At 54.0% G+C, this 17,830-nt stretch overlaps 1 protein-coding gene across 1 annotated transcript in view; it reads left to right on the plus strand.

Annotated features, from left to right (window-relative positions):
- LOC132319117 (collagen alpha-1(I) chain-like) overlaps positions 1-17,830 on the plus strand; it is a 95,229-nt gene that overhangs the window by 50,356 nt on the left and 27,043 nt on the right. Inside the window, exons 6-12 of the mRNA XM_059829029.1 lie at positions 4,174-4,439; positions 4,542-4,929; positions 10,219-10,263; positions 11,146-11,265; positions 14,751-14,789; positions 14,892-14,945; positions 15,771-15,824. Coding sequence (XP_059685012.1) covers positions 4,174-4,439; positions 4,542-4,929; positions 10,219-10,263; positions 11,146-11,265; positions 14,751-14,789; positions 14,892-14,945; positions 15,771-15,824 — 966 coding nt within the window. The remainder of the gene's footprint in view (positions 1-4,173; positions 4,440-4,541; positions 4,930-10,218; positions 10,264-11,145; positions 11,266-14,750; positions 14,790-14,891; positions 14,946-15,770; positions 15,825-17,830) is intronic.

Genomic DNA, 17,830 nt, shown 5'->3' on the forward strand with positions numbered 1-17,830 from the left:
GTGGGGTTAGAGGAGAACGGGGCTGGCAGGGACTGTGCTGCTTTGTTCTCTGGGCTGCGTCGATGCTATTGCAAGGGAGGAATGCTCTTTCCTTGGTTATTTTCTAACATTTGTGGACAGCTTAAGCTAAAACACAGGACCTTCTGCTGGAAAGGTGCTATGTTCCAGGCGGAGTTTCTGATTAGCTGATGCTGATCTAAGGGCAGCAGGGAAAGGGCTCGTCCAGCCCCGAGGTCCTGTTCCCCACAGTCCCCCGCTCAGCACTGTGCTCTGTGAACCACAGGGCAGGTCAGTGCAGCTCCCTGATCTGCCTGAAAACTACTGTAGCACCACAAAAAAAATTCAGCGCAATTCTTCTAACGCGGCGCAAAGCGCGTCCACGGGGTGAGCTTTGCCCAGCTTGTGAGTGCTTCCTCGGACCCACCGCCACCAGCAGCTTCCCAGGCTCCCGTGTCGCTGAGCAGAGAGCACGGGCTGGCCCGGATGCTCGGGCGAGGGCAGGGACATGCCAGCTGGCCGTACTCAAGAGCTTGCCGTAATGCTCCAGGTCCAGCCTGCCTGTGCTGCAGATGAGCAGCGCTGGCTGCTTCCCTGCTCTCCTGGTTTGCAGCCTGATTTCCCTCCACCTCGAAGGCAGCAAAGCCGCTGTGATTTAATTGGCAGCATGCTTTCATTTTTTTTTTCCAAGCTCTGCAGGCTCGTTCATTGCACATAAGCGTTTCTCTCGATGAAAACAGCTTCATGGCAACCTGTCCCCTTCAGGTGCTTTGCTCTGATGACTTTGTGCAGGGCTTTTGCTGCTTACTTTCCTCAACCTCCTTGAATTTTACCCAGATGCTGGGTGCCGTTTAGGAAACACAGTCTTTATCTTCCTTTGCTCTTCAGGACTGCGATGGTAACGAGCTCGCCTGACGCTTGAACTGCGGGCTGGGTAGTGCCCAAGGGAAAATCTGAGAGCATCTAATTGCTAAAGCCAGCTAAAGGGAGTTGGCTGGAGATGAATTAGGGTTGTCTTTTCCTTTTCTAAATCACTTCTCCCTTCTTTCCTGTTTTATGTGTTTTACCCTTCAGTTGCATCCAGTGGTTTTTCCAGTCTGCAGGGCAGGACCACGGGTCCTCGTTAGAGGTCTCTGGGGAAAGAGGGGCTGGCTGGTCACCTCTGGTCTTTGCTTTCTCACTTGCCATCTCTTGTTTCCTTTTGCTTTTTGTCTTTTCTGCCTTATCCCAACCTCTCTCAACTTTTACTCCTTGGTGCCAGGTTGTCACTTGCCTGCTTAACACCTACGCTAGACATCATTCTTAAAAATATGGCTGGTGATGCCATTTGGGGCATAAAAATCCTGGTGATAAATGAATGCCGGTCCTTTGGCTTGGGACATAGCGCTGGCTGGAGGAGCAGAGTAACACCGACACATCAACATTGCCATTGCCTCTCCCTTTGGGGGGGTCAAGTCTCTGTCTGCAAGTGGGGTAACAAATTTGTGCAAAGGACTGAGGAAGTGGGAATATTCCTGTTTTTCCAAAAACCTCTATGCTCAGAGACTGTCTTGGCACAGAAAAATATTGTCTTTTGGGGTGAGTATTATGGCTTCAAGGGGAGTCAGGGGTGGTTGCCCCCAAGCCCCTCTCAGTTGCAGCTGCAGGGATTAGAGAGCACCAGGAGTCAGATAACGTGAGGCCTGGATGTGACCCAGGGTGGGTTCCTCTAGTACCTACACATAGTCTTACAGAATAACAGTATCATTAAGATTGGGAGAGACCTGTAAGATCATCAAGTCAAACCATCACCCCAACCCCACCATGCCCATTAAACCACGTCCCGCAGTGCCATGTCCACATGTTCCTTGAACCCCTCCATTGATGGTGACTCCACCACTTCCCTGGGCAGCCTGTTCCAATGCTTCACTGCTCTCTCAGTAAAGACTTTTTTCCTAATATCCAGCCTGAACCTCCCCTGGCGCAACTTGAGGCCATTTCCTCTTGTCCTATCACTTCTCACTTGGGAGAAGAGACCAGCACCCACGTCCCCACAACCCCCTTTCAGGTTATTGTAGAGAGCGATATGTCCCTTCTGTATTTATCTACTGCAATGTTAGAGGGACCAATGCACATGGGTGCGTTATGGGCCTGGCCGCCCCGCTCCTGCGGGCGTGCGGATGGAGATGCTCTGTGGAGGTGTCCAGAGGTTGTATCTGTGGCTGGTATCAGCAGTAGTTTTTGGCACTGCTAGTTTTCCAGGAGGATGCTGATTTTCCCTGGTTAGAACTTCTTGTGGGGAAAGTCGATTTGGGGTAGGTTTTGGAAGCAAAAAAAGGTTGTCAAAATACTTCATTTCTGATATTTAAGAAAAAACAGCAACACATTTTTTTATGATTTGAGATGGGGTTTAGCTTATAAAAACGCTTGTACATGAAATCTTGAAATCTAAATTAGAAGAAATTATATATAATAAACAAAGACAGGACCCCCCAAAAAAGGTTTTCACAGTTGAGAGCAAAGCATTCCAGCTGTTTTTAAAAGAAACTCTTCAAACTTGACATTTGAAAATTGAAAATGTTCACTTTTCCTCCCCACTTGGGATGGGAAGAGTTTGGAAATCTCCAATCTGATGGTGTGGCACCCAACAGCAGAGCAAAGGCTTCAGCAGCTCCTGCTGCCTTTGGAGCCCCTCTGCCTCCCAGGGCCCTCCAGAAGTGGGGCTTGGCCGGAGCTGGCTCCCCTGACCCACCCATACCATTGGGTCTGTACCTGCAGAATCACCAGTTCTGGCAGTGAAATTGTTGGTTTTTCTACTTGCTGTTGATGCAAATCCAACTTGGCGCTCCCAAGTGAGCATGTACCTGGGGTCCGTGGTGCAGAGCAGAATCAGAACCAAGAGATGGGTTCAATCAAAAGAAGATAGGATGGGAAAGACGATGGGAAGGGTGCTCCATATTTCTCTGCTCCCCTTCTGCAGCCCCGCAAGGCAAGCATGAGCCTGCATCTCCCTCTAGTGACTTCTCGCAGACTCTCTCTTCATCGGCTGCGTGGCACCAGCACCAAGGACCCACCAGCCAGGGCTGAGGTCCCACCAGCTCTTCTTGATGCTATGTGCCGCGTTGTCCGTGCCCCGTGGAGCTCAGCGGGAGCGCAGAGCAAGCTCTGGGCGGGGGGTGGTGGGCATGCGGGGCTGATGGAAATGTGGCCAGTTGTGCCAGGAGAGGCGAAGGTCCTTCACACCCACCTGCCAAGCCAACCCTGGGTCTTTGCGCGTGTGGCTCAGTGCGCAAGCCCAGTCTGAGACACTTGTACTGGTGCTGGATGTAAAACCAGTGTACGGTTTAGATACAGGTAAACTCTTTAAAGTTTAACTCTCACGTTCAGCGCTTTTGTCTTGAGCGTAGATATTTCTATCAGGATTGCTGTTTTCCTCCATCCATGTTTGGTGCCCGGGCTCCGCTGGTGGTTGTAGAGCTGAAGGAGCCGTTGCGACCTGCACTGTCCTGCAGGAACCATTTAGCGTGGCAGCTGAAGACAGAGCAAGTCCCTGGCAAGCCATTGCCTTAAATTAATTTGCCACAAGCGTCCAGGAGGCTCCACCTGGGCTTGTGTCTGTCTTCCCTTCCCAACCCTTGGAGGTTTGCCAGGAGTGCTACTGCTGCTTGGCTGGGGAGAGATGTGTGGTGGGGGCTGCAAGCTCCTGTACCATTCCCCCAAGACCACCAGGAGCCTCGAAATATGCAGAAGCAGCAAAATTAAAGGCTGAAGGGGCAGACTGATCCCTGGTGTAACTCTATGCATTTGCTTTAATTGTTTCAGTAATTGCTCTCAAGCTTGGATTTCTACCATTAAGTTATGGGTGCCCCTCCAGCAGAGAAAATTGGCGGGGGGGATCATTGCAGTGGGACTGCGAGAAGGAGGTTTGTGTTAGTGTGGTCCACGCCGAGAACTGGCCTGTGTCCCTTGTGGAGGGTGCGTTGTGTTTTGTAGGTGGCTGAACTGACCTGCCCATCACCGATGAGCTTCCCCAGAGCTCGGGGGCTCCTGCCTGGAGCTCGCAAGCCCTGGGCTACCTTGTGTCCCCCGGCAGCATTCATGTCTGTGGGAAATTAAGAAGCACAAAGTGTGGTGATCAGGGAGAGGGGGGGAAAGTGAAAATGTCAAATTTCATTTTTTTTCCTTCTTTCTTTTCAGGACTCCAGACCCACTGATTCAGATTTGACCTTGGGGCCACCTTGGACATGGGAGGACGCCCAGGAGACCCTCAACCCCCAGCCTGATGGGAACGCCCTGACTTCACTCTCTGCTACTGAGATGCAGTCAGCTGAGGAGGAGGAGGGCAGCCTTTCCATTGAGGATGAAGGCTTTGAGCTGTTGAACTCCACCTATAACAAAATCACTGGCCCTGGCAGGCCAGGGCTCAGCAGGAGCAGCCCGTCAGTCGCTGGTAGCTCTGGTGAGTGCATAGTCGTGGTTTCTTCCATCTCTCCTGTGCACTGTCACGGTGCCCGGGTACCTGATGGTGCTTTTATCTGCCCAGGACCCTCCACCAAAACGCACAGAGCAGCCAAGAAGGAGCGTGCCTCTGACCCTCGGGAGGAGAACGTCACTACAGAGAAGCTGACGGGCGATGTGGGTACGCGGCGACGGCTCTTGCCCGGCAAACCCGGCGATGCCATCACTGACCTGGACGTGCCTGCTACCTTTGCCAAGGTCTCCCCATCGGCACGTCAGGCAGCTGCCCCCAAAGGAAGCGTGCCCAAAAGTCCCCTGGGGACGGGGACAGCGGCGAGTGTCCCGGAGCATCCTCCGGTAGCAGCCAGCCCTGCTGTCCCACGGCTCGGGGACAGAACTGCCCACCCGAGACGCCCCATCTCGCCGTGGGCACATGGGCAGCAGGGTAACATGAAGCCGGGACCACCGGGGCTGCCGGGACCACCGGGGCTGCCGGTAAGTGGGCAGGGGTGATGGCTGCTGGAGGGGAGGGATGAGTAGTGGAGCATCTTCCCCTCCAGAGTGGGTGGTGGGCACAGGCTGCTGAGCTGTGGTGCCAGCACCTGGCTGTGGGAAACGGGGCAGGGAAACCTCTTCCACGCAGGCAGCATGGGGCTGTGCACCAGCCTGGCCCTGTGAGAAGGTTTTTTGATGTCCCTGAAGAAACTTCACTGGCAACTAGAGAGGAGAAGATGATTCCCTTATCCCCCCTGCCCTGGAGATGGTCTCAAGTCATTTAACCACCTTGTCGATTTTGATTTCACCCTGGTCCTGCCCAGAGGCAGGCTGAGGCGCTCAGCCTGGGGCCAAGCCTTCTCCTCCAGCCCCTGTCCCTGCAGCAAACCCCAGGCGTCAGCCCGCAGCCCCCACTGGCATCACTGTCCTTTGCTTATCTACCACTGCGACACCCCAAAAGTGGTGGTGGTGGTTCAAAGCAGAGCATTGAATTTGTCTTGACGTAAGTTTTGATTTTTTTTTCACGTTATTTCTCTATTGTAGTAGGCAAAAAAGGGAAATTTTAAAAAATTGGTAAACTTAGAATAGGTAAATCCTTAGAGAAGTTATCAGTCTTAGTTGAGAAGTAGCTGAAAAAAATATTTTTACATATTTTCCCACACTTATTTCTTCTTCCAGAATGATTTCCCTAATTTGCTTAGATTTTCTTAATGATTCCTCCAGAAAATTGCATTTCATTTACCTAGTGCCACTGCCAGAAGTGACCATGGGCACCTTCTCCTCCCCCCTGGGCAGGCACCCATGTGAAAGCCGTCCAGGATGCCCTGAGCTCGGGGCTGCCCTTGGGGTTCATCTGGATGCTGCAGGGCAAGTCTCCACGCATGGCTGGTTTTACGGCTGTGTTTGAGGGACCTGGCACTAAACTCGTCATCGATGAGCTAGGCTTCATAGGATAACGGTTAAATTTAGGACTGCTAGCTTCCCCTTTCGGGCCATCTCCTTGCTGCTGCAGCTATTGCCTGCAAAAATAGAAGAAAATAGCAAAAGGAACAGATGCTGAAGGATGAAAAAAATCCCGGGAGTGGAGGCATTTGACAGCCGTGTTGTCAGCCGGCAGGAGGGGAGGCAGCGCGGGGAGGGGACCCAGCCAGGAGGGAATTGCTTTTTCCTTCTGTAGAAAGCATTGAGATGGGTTTGTTCTTGGTCGTGAGCATCCTGGGTGGAAACACAGGTACAAGCAGCTCCATCCTGGCACTAGGAGTTTGGGTTTGAGATGCTGGCGCAAGCAGATGTAGGCTTGAAGCCCTGCAGCGGCACGTACCGTGCATGGTTAGAGCTGTTATTTTAGCTGACATTATGTGCCGAGCCTGGCAGCCTTTCCTGATATTTTGTTACTGCTCCCCAGGGCTGAGGGCAGGCGGGCTCTGGTCTTGCTGCTGGTCCCCAAAGGTCCTCCTGCCTCCTTGGGTCTCTGTCCCACCAAGCCCCTTTGGCCATCCTGAGCCATGGGGATTCTGGGCACGTAGAGCCTGTTTTGGGGCTGCTGCCCAGCCCAGGCACCCTGAATTCATACCCACACGCCTTGCTGCTGCCATGCCCCGTGCTCGTGGTGATGCCAGCAAAGGTGTGATGGATGTTTTGGGTGTCTAAATGTGTCCTGTGGAAGGGAAATCAAAGAATCGGTGCCTTTGCCTTGGAAAACTTCATTAAAAGGAATTTGGGGATTTTCCTTTGGGGATGGGACTTTGCTTTACCTCTGGTTTTGGTGGTGATGATATGCACTGGGCTTGCGGCTCATCCTCTTACTGCATCACCCCCCTTTGCAGCCAGGACCTGGGCACAAGGCAGGGTGGGTGTCTGAAGGTGACATCTCTTGTTATCCTTAGAGAAAAGGTTTGGAAATAATGGGAGTTTATTATCAACCTTTTCACTTGTGGGGTTTCTCCTCCTCCTTTTCCACTGGCGGTGTCTATCAGGGAAATCAGTGGGGCACAGACCTCCAGCCCTGCCCCACCACACGATGGGTCTTCTCCCTCGGTGCAGATTCGTGTACGTCTGGTTTGCCACCCACAGAGATTTGTATGCCTTTGCAAAAACACTTTGAGTAGCTGTTCCAGTCGGGAGGTGTGGATGGAGGTTTATTTATCATCCTGCCAAGTCCTGATTGTGCCCTAATGCTGTTCAGGGCATTTATGGACTGTAGACTCTGGAGACCGCATGCCCTTAGCTCCCATCCCAGTCATCATCCACTGTAAAGGCATTGGAGATCGGTGGGGAAAAAAACCAACATGTTGTGAGAAGTGGAAAGTGTTTCTTACTTTAGAAGCTGCTGATTTTTGTGATCTTGCTAATCCTTGCAGGGATTTCGTTGTGTTGCCAGTATTCAAAAGCTCCTTGGCTTTCACAGACAGTGTTTCATGGGGTTCCCAGCTGTCGGTAGGTCCCCATAGGCTTTTCTTTTTCTGTTTTGGTTTCTGTTACTCAAACTCGGCACTGGCTGGTTAGGAGCAGAGATGTGGTTTCTATTCGTAGGCTTAAACTGAATCCTGCTGGAGGCATCTGGTGTCAGGGATGGCATGAACTCAGGCAACAGGCAGAGGCAAAGCCTTCTCCGTGCTTTCCTCCCAGGAGCCACCCGCTGTTCCGCAGCACCCAGGGCTGCAGCCGTCGCGGGAGGAGGGCTGGTGCTGCGGAGCGGTGCTGGGTGCAGTTTGCAGGGCAAAACACTTGCTGTCTTCTGGATGAGATCCCTTGGATTGATTTTCATTTTTCTCTCCCAAAATGTTACAGCCGTTGAGTTCGTTGTTCCTGGTGCTCTGAATTGTTCTTTTTGTTTTGCACAAAATGGCATCAGATTGGGAGCTGCTTAAGGGAGAGAAATAGATGCCATCAAATTTCAGGTGGTGCTGTCATGCCCGTGGCTCGGTTCTGTCCCTCCACCGTGCACTAGGACTGCACGTGTTGGCTTTGCAACGTTGGCATTTATGCTGGGGGTGGTTGTGGCCAGCACCTGGGGAGGAGCAAGAGGAGGAACGGCTCTTTGGCCATCTCAGAGAGGGTCCTGATACATTTAAGTGTCCTCGGTGGAGCACCGTGACCCACCGATGACCGTGTTGGAGGAAGGGTTCATTGGGCGCCCCATCGGCTGCTGGCGTAGCTCAGCTGTGGACCTACGGCAGCGGGCGTCCACGCAGGGGATAAGCTAGAGGCTGCACCCAGAAGAAGTGACTCAACCCTATAGCTCTTTTGAGGGGGATCAGCGGCAGGCAGGACTTATTGAAGGACCTAATTTATATCTGCGCCCAGGGCGGAGAGGATGAGCCTGTCCCCAGGCACCTTGCAACAGGCATGTGGTGCTCAACAGTAAAATCCTGGTGACTCCAAACGGGGTACCTTCCTGCAGAAGTGGTCTCTCAGCAGCATGCATCCAGCTCCTTAAAGGAAGGGTGCTGGGTGGATAAATAGAGGGGCTGCCTGGCACTGGGAAGGGTCCCTGCCCATTCTGGTGCATGTTTTAATATTGGGTACAATGGGCAGGAATTGCTTTATTTTACCCCCTTCAGCAATGGGGGATGTGGCAGTGTTAGGTTTACGCTTTAGAGTCTCTTAAGGTCTTTTCCATCCTAAATGAGTCTATGATTCTAATACCCAAGGTTTGAAAATCAGACCAGAGTTGCCAGCGTCACTGCCGCTGCGTGTGCCATTTGGCACGAACATGTTCCGTACATGAACCGAGATCAGGGGGCACGGCCCCCAGCCCCCGGGGAGGGGGAACTGAGCCACGGAGCCCCATGGGCTTCAGATCTGGGCACTTTAAGCGATCAAAGTCCCTTTGATGAAGCATCCCTCAGTGCCAAAGCTGTTTCTGGACATGCAGTTTGGCCTTTTTACCCATCCCCTCGGCACAAGGCAGCGAAGTCGGGGCTGCCTCAGTGGTTGCAGGGATGCAGCCGTGTCTGCGCTGGGGTGGTGTTAATTCAGTGTGGATACCCAGGCTTGCTACCGGGCTCGGACAAGGCTGTTTGCAAGCTCAGAACAAAAAGCAGCTGTAATTGAAGCCATCGGAGCTGCAGCTCTGCAGCAGACACGCACGTAGGCACTGTGCTGCAGCCCGGCGTGTTATCAGTCTCTGATGACATCTTCCAGGTAGATTTCTTTCATCAAGAAAAGCCGGATCTCCCATCTGACTCTGTTTCTGTCCGGACAGATGCTTCGGTAAGCCCTGAAGTGGGGTCACCGCTTGACCAAAACGTGCACTTTTGACTAGAGATGGGCTAGATCAGATCTCCCACAAGTTAGAAGCCACAGATCACTGAATCACTAAGGTTGGAAAAGACCTGTAAGATCATCAAGTCCAACCGTCACCCCAACCCCACCATGCCCACTAAACCGTGTCCCGCAGTGCCACGTCCACATGTTTCTTGAACACCTCCAGGGATGGTGACTCCACCACCTCCCTGGGCAGCCTGTTCCAATGCTTCACCACTCTCTCAGGAAAGAAATTTTTCCTAATATCCAGCCTAAACCTCCCCTGGAGCAACTTAAGGCCGTTTCCTCTTGTCCTATCACTTGTCACTTGGGAGAAGAGACCAGCACCCACGTCCCCACAACCCCCTTTCAGGCAGTTGTAGAGAGCAATGAGGTCTCCCCTCAGCCTCCTCTTCTCCAGACTGAACAACCCCAGCTCCCTCAGCTGCTCCTCATCAGACTTGTGCTCCAGACCCCTCACCAGCTCCGTCGCCCTTCTCTGGACACGCTCCAGCACCTCAATGTCCTTCTTGGAGTGAGGGGCCCAAAACTGAACACAGCATTCGAGGTGCAGCCTCACCAGTGCCAAGTACAACGTTCACATCCTCATGCCAACTACTGTTTGAGTGTGTGGCTGTGATCCAGCTGTATGGGACTTTTTTCTAACACGCTGCCTTTCCTCACCAGGTATCAGTAAATGCGCTCCTGCTCCCCGGCCATATGGTCTGCGGCGTTTCTGCGATGGATGCCGCAGGATTACGCCGCTCAGCTGGCCGAGCAGAGCTGGTTTCTGATGCCAGGGCAGGCGAGTGGGAAGGGAGCAGCATAAAATAGGGTGCACTTTCCACCCCACCGGTCTTTGGGGTGTTTCTCTGAGACTTGGTGCTGCTGGTTTGCTCTGAATCAGCCGTTTCTGTTCCTGCATCCCTGGGGCCAGGATGGCCCTGGCCGTGGCACTGGTCACCCAGCCACCGTACAACATCCCCTGGTTGTGGGAGGTCCCCCTTTGGGGTGACACAGCTCTCCTCCTTTGCCTTTCAGGGCTGTCCTGGGAGACGTGGACTGGTGGGACCCAAAGGAGATAAAGTGAGTATCCATGTAAACACGGGAAGGTATGGGATGGGGTGTAGGGTCCGGGGCAAATACTACAGATGGTTTGGGTTGGTTTGAGTGTTTTTCATCAAGAGGGCAGTGTGAGCTTCTGAAGCTGCAGTCTGGTGGCTGGAAGAGGAAAGAACTATTTTTACAGGGTATTTTAAGCCCAGGCTGAGGACTGAGCTGACTGTCTGGACAAACTGCTGTCTTTCCTCTGGGCCACTTAATGGCTCTGCAGAGGTGGCCGAGCAGGGAGATGAAGCAGCTTTAGCTCAGGTCACCCGGAGGAGGGATGCTGGTGTGTCCCAAAGTCCAACCCCATGCTATATCCACCAACCCACCTCGGAGGGGCATCCGTCCTCCAGCACCGCGTTGGTCAGACCCACGGCTGCCTTTCCCACCCCAGGAACCCAGTGCATGGCACAGCTCAGTCTCCTGCTGCACACAGCATTGCCTAGTGCACTGACGGATGCTTGGAGATGCTCTGGATTAAGGGTGGTGCCTCAGTTTCCCCATCCGTAAAACAGCGAGAGTGCTTCTAACCACCTTTGCGCAGCAGTTTCCACCTTTCCCAAGCTGTAAAGGGGCAAACTCGTTGCCCCACGAGTCATGCCACTTCTGTGTACATTAGCTTCAATACCTGTGGCATTTAGATGGGTCTGGGCGCATGCACATGCACACGAAGCTCATTCCTTTTGCTTTCCCTGTTGTCAGGGTTATTTAGATCTTAAGAGCTGGTTTGAACCCAGGAATTATTAATGTGCCTAGACACAGACTCTGCTCAGAGGCTGACTTGAGTCAGAGTCTGGTGTCCAGCCTGTGTTGACTGTTAAACCCCTGACTGGTTTTAAGGAGCTGCCCTTGTCTTCCTAGGGGTACCCTGGAGCCATGGGGCGGACAGGTCCCCCGGGGGACCCGGGTCCTGTGGGCATCCCTGGTGTCCCCACCATCGTCCTCTGGAGGAACTCCAGGGAGGACTGGCAGATGTTCACAGTGAGTTATGGCCGTGGTGGGCGAGCGCTCGGGGAGCTCCACGTACACCTCCCCATCAGCTCCCATGCAGGCGCCTCTCCGCTCTGCTGCGATGAGAGCTGGGAGGAAGGGTTCGCAATGGTTTGAGATTCCTAATCTGTTGGGTGGGAGGACAGAGGTGGGGTAGGCAGACGGGGCAGAGGGAGGATGCCAAGGAAGGAGGTGCTCGCAAGACCCATCACAGGCACACGGTGCGAGACCAGACTAAATAGGGATAGGAGAGAGCAAGCTGGAAGCGTTGGCTGGAAGAAGCCTGCAGTGCCAGAGCGCATCTCCATGCCTGTGCCAAGGCAATCGCCTTCCTCCCGGGGTGTTTAGGGTAGACGTCTGCATAATCAATTCCTGTTGTCAGGGCATAGTTACAGCACTTCGCAGTGCTGCTGACGCTCTTTGCTCTGCACACTCAGTCAGAATTGCATTATTTTTTTCCTGCCTGTATTTGGAAAGGGACTTCAGGCTTTGTTATTCTGCAAGCAAAACCATCTATGCCTATGGATGTTGCCGTAGACTGTGATTTCTTTGGTGTACCACCACCTTTGGTGCTTAAGTGTTGGGAATGCTGGAGGGAGCAGACGGTTTCGTCTGCATTTGGGAAGCCGAAGCTGGAGGGCTGCCGGGCCCCTGGCCGCAGGCTCCCGGGGGTTTTGCGTGCTGGCGCTTGGCCCGGTGCTTTTGGCAAAGTGCCGATCTCGAGGGGAAGGCAGTGTCTGGCAAGGATGACGTGGGGCAGCCGAAAGCCTTGCTGGGCTATTGTGTCTGTGGCCGTATGACCCTGGCAGTGCTGGCAGCAGCGTTTTGCTCGGCAGCAGGAAACGGGAGTGCAAAGCCATGGTCTGGTTTTTGCTAATCTTTGTTGAGATAGCTCAGGGGTGAAAAGCTGAGTGCTGGCTGCTGTGAGGATGGGGGGGGCTGTCTGCTTCTGCAGAACTTACTGGGGGGCTGGAGAAATGCTGTGGCTTGGGACAGTGCTGCTCTTGTGAGCTGAGTGCTTGTGATTTGGGGGCTGCAGGGGGGGCGTCCTGGCTGCTGGGGCTTGTTGTTGGCTCAGCCTTTGGAAACACAAGTCAGAGGAGCCAGCTCTCAGGCCGGGGGATGTAAGTCAGTATGATGGACTGGGAAGGCAAGGGACATCGGTGACTGTCCCCGAGCAGTTATGGCTGTTGGGTTGCTCAATAGCTTCTCCCACTCCTTCCCGGTGAAACAAGCCTTTGCTGTTCATGGGAATTGAGCAAAACCAGCTTAAGGCCACTGCAATTCTGCCCAAGCTCCTGTCCTGTGTTTTTGTTCACGACACACTGACAGACATTGGGTTTGCCAAGAAGTTGTCTCAGTGTAACTCGAGGGGCAGGAACTGTTGCTGTCTTGTTCTGGCAGTGTTGACTTTGGTACTGGTGGTGTCCCAGAAGCCGGGGAAGGAGAACTGGAGCTCCCGCAGTTATTAGGCAGCTTAATCTGCAGCACTACAGTCTTTTGGTTTTATCTCTCCCAATACCTTTAAAAGCAAGAGGTCAGGTTGGGAAATGAGGGCTGGTAACCTTAGAGCAAAAGAAAATAGTGCTCCATGCAAAAAGGAGGCAACCTTTAGAGATTTCCTACTACTGAAAGGTCAGCGGCTGGCGCAGCTCTGTGACTGCATGGCTTTGTGGTGGTGGGGTGGGGTGGGGAGGGCGGCCAAGACCGTGCTGCAGGGCATGGCCTGCTCCCTGCAGAGCTGTCAGAAGGGTTTTCTCTGCCCTGCGCTCAGGTGGAGTTTTACAGGAGGACAGATCCATACGGCGATCACTCCCCATCCTCCATCCTCTCCGTTTCCTTACGATCCCCGTACCCGTCACGCTGCTCCCCGCTGACCAGAGCTGCAGCGAGCAAAGCGCCTATTTCCTGCTGAAATTGCAGAAGGCAATTAATTTCTCTCCCCTCTGCTTGGCATCTGGTGCTCCGAAATACGAGTTCACATCTCCTGTGGGATTTTTTTTTCCCCCTTTTTAAAAGGTTGGATTTTTTTTTTGAAGCCTAATGAAATAATATCCTGTCCCGAGTGAATCTGAGTTCACCGATTCCCAAGACAAGGCAAAAGCATTGGCCATGCTCCAACCCCACCCACCCCCCCAAAGTTTTTGTGAGCAGCTTTTGAGGGAAATGAGAACTGTCTGGACAAGAGGACCATGGCCTGGCCCTGGCAGGCTGGCAAGGACTGCACTGGTTCCCTCGTGGTAATCAGTTTGGGATCAACTTGAAAGGAACCGGGATTCCTGGTGCAGCGTTAGAGCTAGTTAAACGCATCCATCCATCATCTGCCCCTGAGAGCCCCGCTCATTATTAGAAATATTTCCATATGTTGAAAGGTCTGTGTTTATTTTCGTTAATGAGTTCCTTGGCTTATTCCCTTCTCTCTCCTCTGGCATTGGAGGATGAATCTTCGGAGAGGGGGACAGGAGGGGGTTTCCTGGTGCCCCCAAGGCTGAAGCTGGGGAGCACGTGGGAGTCCTGCCCCTCCAGCTGCTTGGGATTGGGGTGATGAACAAGGGGGGATTTTCTTAGCCTTTGATGCAAGCCAGGAGTTGGAGGAGCTGCCTGGACCGTACGTCTGGGCTCACCATGGGAACAAGGAGGGAGGAGGAGGAGGAAAGGTGGGTTTTGCCTCCTGAGTGTCTGTGCTTTGTGCTGCTGGGAGGGCAGGAAGATGGCTGGTAGCTGGAGACAGACATCGTTTTGTTTCTTGGCCATCTCCCAAAACTTGAGGAAACCTGGCTTTGAAGTGTGTGGAGAGGAAGCTGCGCCGTGAGTTTTTAGGACCTTTACGCTGGCTTTGAAATACAGTGGGATTAGCTGTAGCTACGATGGGAATAGCCCACCCGGTGGCTTTTGGATGTTTTTTTTTCCCCTTTTGTGGTCATCTGGTCATCTAAAAAATTGGAGGTGTGTGTGAAAGAAAGATTTGGCTGCTAGGAGCAGTGAGGAGAAAGCCTGCCATCCACAACTGCTGGAGGATCTCCTCATCTGGGGCTTTGGATGGGGCTGGTCGGGGTGAGGTTTCCCACCTGGGGCAAACTGCAGTGTCCAAACAGGTGGGTTTAGTCCAACCGGGGCTAAATATGATGGTACCTGTGCTCACCAACATGTTTCTGACCTCTCCACACGCAAAACATTTCTGGTGTCCCAAGGCTGCTAGGACATCCATGGGGGAGCTGAATTTCAGCAGATTTCAGAAGTGGGGTCTCTGCCTTCGTTTGCTGATGAGGACAGCAGTTCCTTATCTCCTGCACGTTGGCCTCAGATTAAGGCTTGCCCTGTGACTTGCATACACATAGTATATAAAAAAAATATTTGATTAGAGGACAGGTTCATTGCTGCGTCTTCCCAAGCAACAGAAAAAAGACTTTGAAGCCAGCAAAAGGGTATTTCGATTGTTTTTTTTTTAAATTTTGTTCCCCCCCTTCTCCTTTCAGCAATCATCATTTTACCAGCTTCTACATGCAGGCTGGCCGGTGAGTATCACTGTTAAGCAACTTTCTGTGGTTCGGGTTTTCCTCTCTCCAAGCACTTCGTCAGTGAGATTTGTTTTACCGACATTGCTCTTTTTAATCCAGAGAAAACCCGGAGCCCCCGGGCCCCCAGGACATCCGGGGAAAACGGGAGCACCTGTAAGTAAGAAAAGCCCCGGTGTCCCCTCCGCGGCTGGGTGCTGCTTGTCCCCGCTGCCGCCCCGGCTGGCCTGGGGCAGCTCGCAGAGTCCGTGTCCCCAGTCACTTGCACAATCCTGGGCTGCCCCGAAAAGTATCTGCTGCCCGGTGGCTTCTGGCATGCTGTAATTAAGGGCCTTGGGATTGGGTTTCAAAGAAGCCTAATGGTTTGCTTGTCTGCTTCCCACCAAAACCCGGGGCGTGGTTGTTATCTAACTCTCTGGGTTTCGTTGGCAGACGCAGCCCCTGCCCCTCTGTCTCTGCCAGCTGAACAGTGCTGGCTTAACTTCCCCAGGGCATCGGGTTCCTGCCCCCGTGTTTGGATAGGGACCATGCGGATCTCTCCCAGAGACACAAAAACAAGCCAGAGAATGGCTTGCAGGACTCGTGTGGGGCCAGCCCCACGCTGGTGGGTCTGCAGCCCCATGCCCACGCAGCCCCCGGGATCGCTGGGTGATGCTTCCTCCCCTGGCTGGCCTCTGCAAAGAGGGCAGTGCCATGAGGCAAAAGAAACGAGGGCAAAACTCCCCATCCTGACCTCCCGTAGGGCACCAAAGCAACAGGGAACCAGATCTGTCGCTGCCTCCAAACCTGCCCTGGCCACAGACCCCCGCAAAGGGTGGCGGGTGTGCCGGGGGATGCGAATCCTCCCGCTCTGCCCTTCCCGAGGCTGCCTCTGTGCAGTGCTCCTTGTCCTCCCCACGACAGCCTCCGCAGGGCTCTGGCTGCTCTCAGCACGGGGCAGGATGAGGGGACACGCTTGACTCCATCCCTGTTTGTGCGCAGGGACCCTGCGGAGATCCGGGGAGGCCGGGCGAGAAAGGCCAGCGGGGGTACACGGTGAGTGGGGGTGCTGGCTGCGGGGGGGTGGGGGGCTTGGCTGCGCGGAGAGCCCAGTTTGGAGAGGTTGAGTGTGCCCTCGGGGCTGTCCTGGGGACCCTCGGAGACCCTGCCGCTCTCGGGTCAAACCCTGGAGCGCTGGGTGAGGGAGAACTGTAACAGTCGGGTTTGCTGCCGGTTTGGGACCCGTGCAAGGAAATGTGTGCCTGGTTTGAAGGGTCACGCGAGGCAATGCCCCGGTCCTCTCTCTGGGGACCTTGCTGTGGCTGGCAGGGGTGGCTCTCCACAGCAGGCTCGTTCCCCTGACCGAGTCCATGCTGCAGCTCCTCTTGCCCTGTGTTTGCAGCACCCCGCTCGGGCAGCTGCACGGGCTCAATGACTGCTCAGCACAGTCCCTTCAGGTGCTGGAGTCTGCTGTGTGTCACCCCATGTCCTCCCAGGCAGGTGGGCACAATTTGGTACAGTTGTTCCAAAAGCATTCTGTCCTTTTGTCACCTTCTGGAAACCACCCACCTCCTTCCCCGCGGCTCTGGCCGAAGGGGTGTGCGAGCTCTGCCTGTGCTCCATGACGGGAGCTGCTGTGCAGTGTGCCCTCGGGGGACCCAGCCACCTCCTCCAGACCGAGCGAGCACAGCTGCCTGTGGGGCTTGGATGCCCCATGGGTAAAAGGAAAGGAGAACAGATGTCCCCATCTCCCAGCATCGCTGGAGCTTTCCACCCACTTTCCCACCCGTGCTTGCTGGTACCCAGCCCTCATGGGAAGTGTTGGTGCATCCTGAATCTTGTCCCTCTCAACAGAGCTGATGCACAGGTGTCCCCCAGCACCCCCCTGCCTCTTGCTTATTTGTTCTGGTTGCTGCTGGGGTGCTCCAAAGGGACAGCAGCACCCACCCCTGTTCCTCGTCTCCCTGCTCACCCATCTGCTGGAGCCCTCCAGTGTTTCCTATCCTGCAGAGCATCTCCCCACTGACCTTAACCACAGCACCGTGGTCCCCTTGGCTCCCTCTCAGCAATGACTGTCCGTTCCTCCTGCCATCTTCTTTGTCATCGTGTCTTCCTCTCCAAAAATGGGGTGGCTTTTCTTCTGGATTGAGGAGAGAAGCCAAGGACAGGCTAGGCTTACAAGGATCGGTGCTGAAGGAGGATTTGGACGGGCTGGCAAGCAGGACACAGGCTGGTTCCTGGCAGCTGTGTTGAACCTTTAAGTCCCAAAAGCTCACGGCAAAAGTTAAAGTCAGTATCTGGGGCAAGAAACACAGCTTATGCCATCAGGCGCTGTGTGTCTGCTTTCTATCACACATCCTGCTGCCAGGTGCCCTGTCACCCCCAGCCCTGCTCCCGTGCAGCAGGGACGCACCCCGGGGATAGTGTTTTACCAGATGCCAACATCTGGAAGGCGTCACTGACTGCGTTAAGCCGGTTGAGTGTAAACACTGGAGTCTGTCTGCGGAGCTTAATCAAAAGGTGCCAAAGTTATTCTCCGTCTTCACATAAACAGGATCTGAAAGGGGAGGCAGCAGTTCGGGGGGGGATTAGCACAGAAATGGAAAGGAGCAAATTTTTTCCACCCATCACAGCCCATCTGCAAGCCTGTGTCATGGCCACAGCCCTGGCCCTGGCCCCCTGCTCTCCTGCTCCTGCTTTGGCATCTGCCGAAGGCTTTGTGTGGCAGGTTTCCATCAGGGAAACTCAACTCAGCTTTAGGACTCAGCTTTTGACTGGTCTGGGATGATTTTTAAGGTTCACATTTCTACTAGACCATGGCCCAAGAGGTCTTTGCCCATTCAGGTTCCAGCAGGTCTCCACTCCCTGCTCTCACTTCCCCAGGGAGGCTGCTCAGATGACAGCAGGGGCGAGGAAGAGGAGGAGGGATTTCACCCACCTGCATCAACCCCTGAGCACACGGTTGGGTTGGGTTTGCCCATGGTCTGTTTTGCATTTGGCCCATCTGCTGAGGCTCACCTGCCACAGAGCACAGCCAGAGGTGTGTCACAGCCCAGGTCTCT

Source organism: Gavia stellata, chromosome 24 (genome assembly GCF_030936135.1).
Source record: "Gavia stellata isolate bGavSte3 chromosome 24, bGavSte3.hap2, whole genome shotgun sequence".
NCBI lineage: Eukaryota > Metazoa > Chordata > Aves > Gaviiformes > Gaviidae > Gavia > Gavia stellata.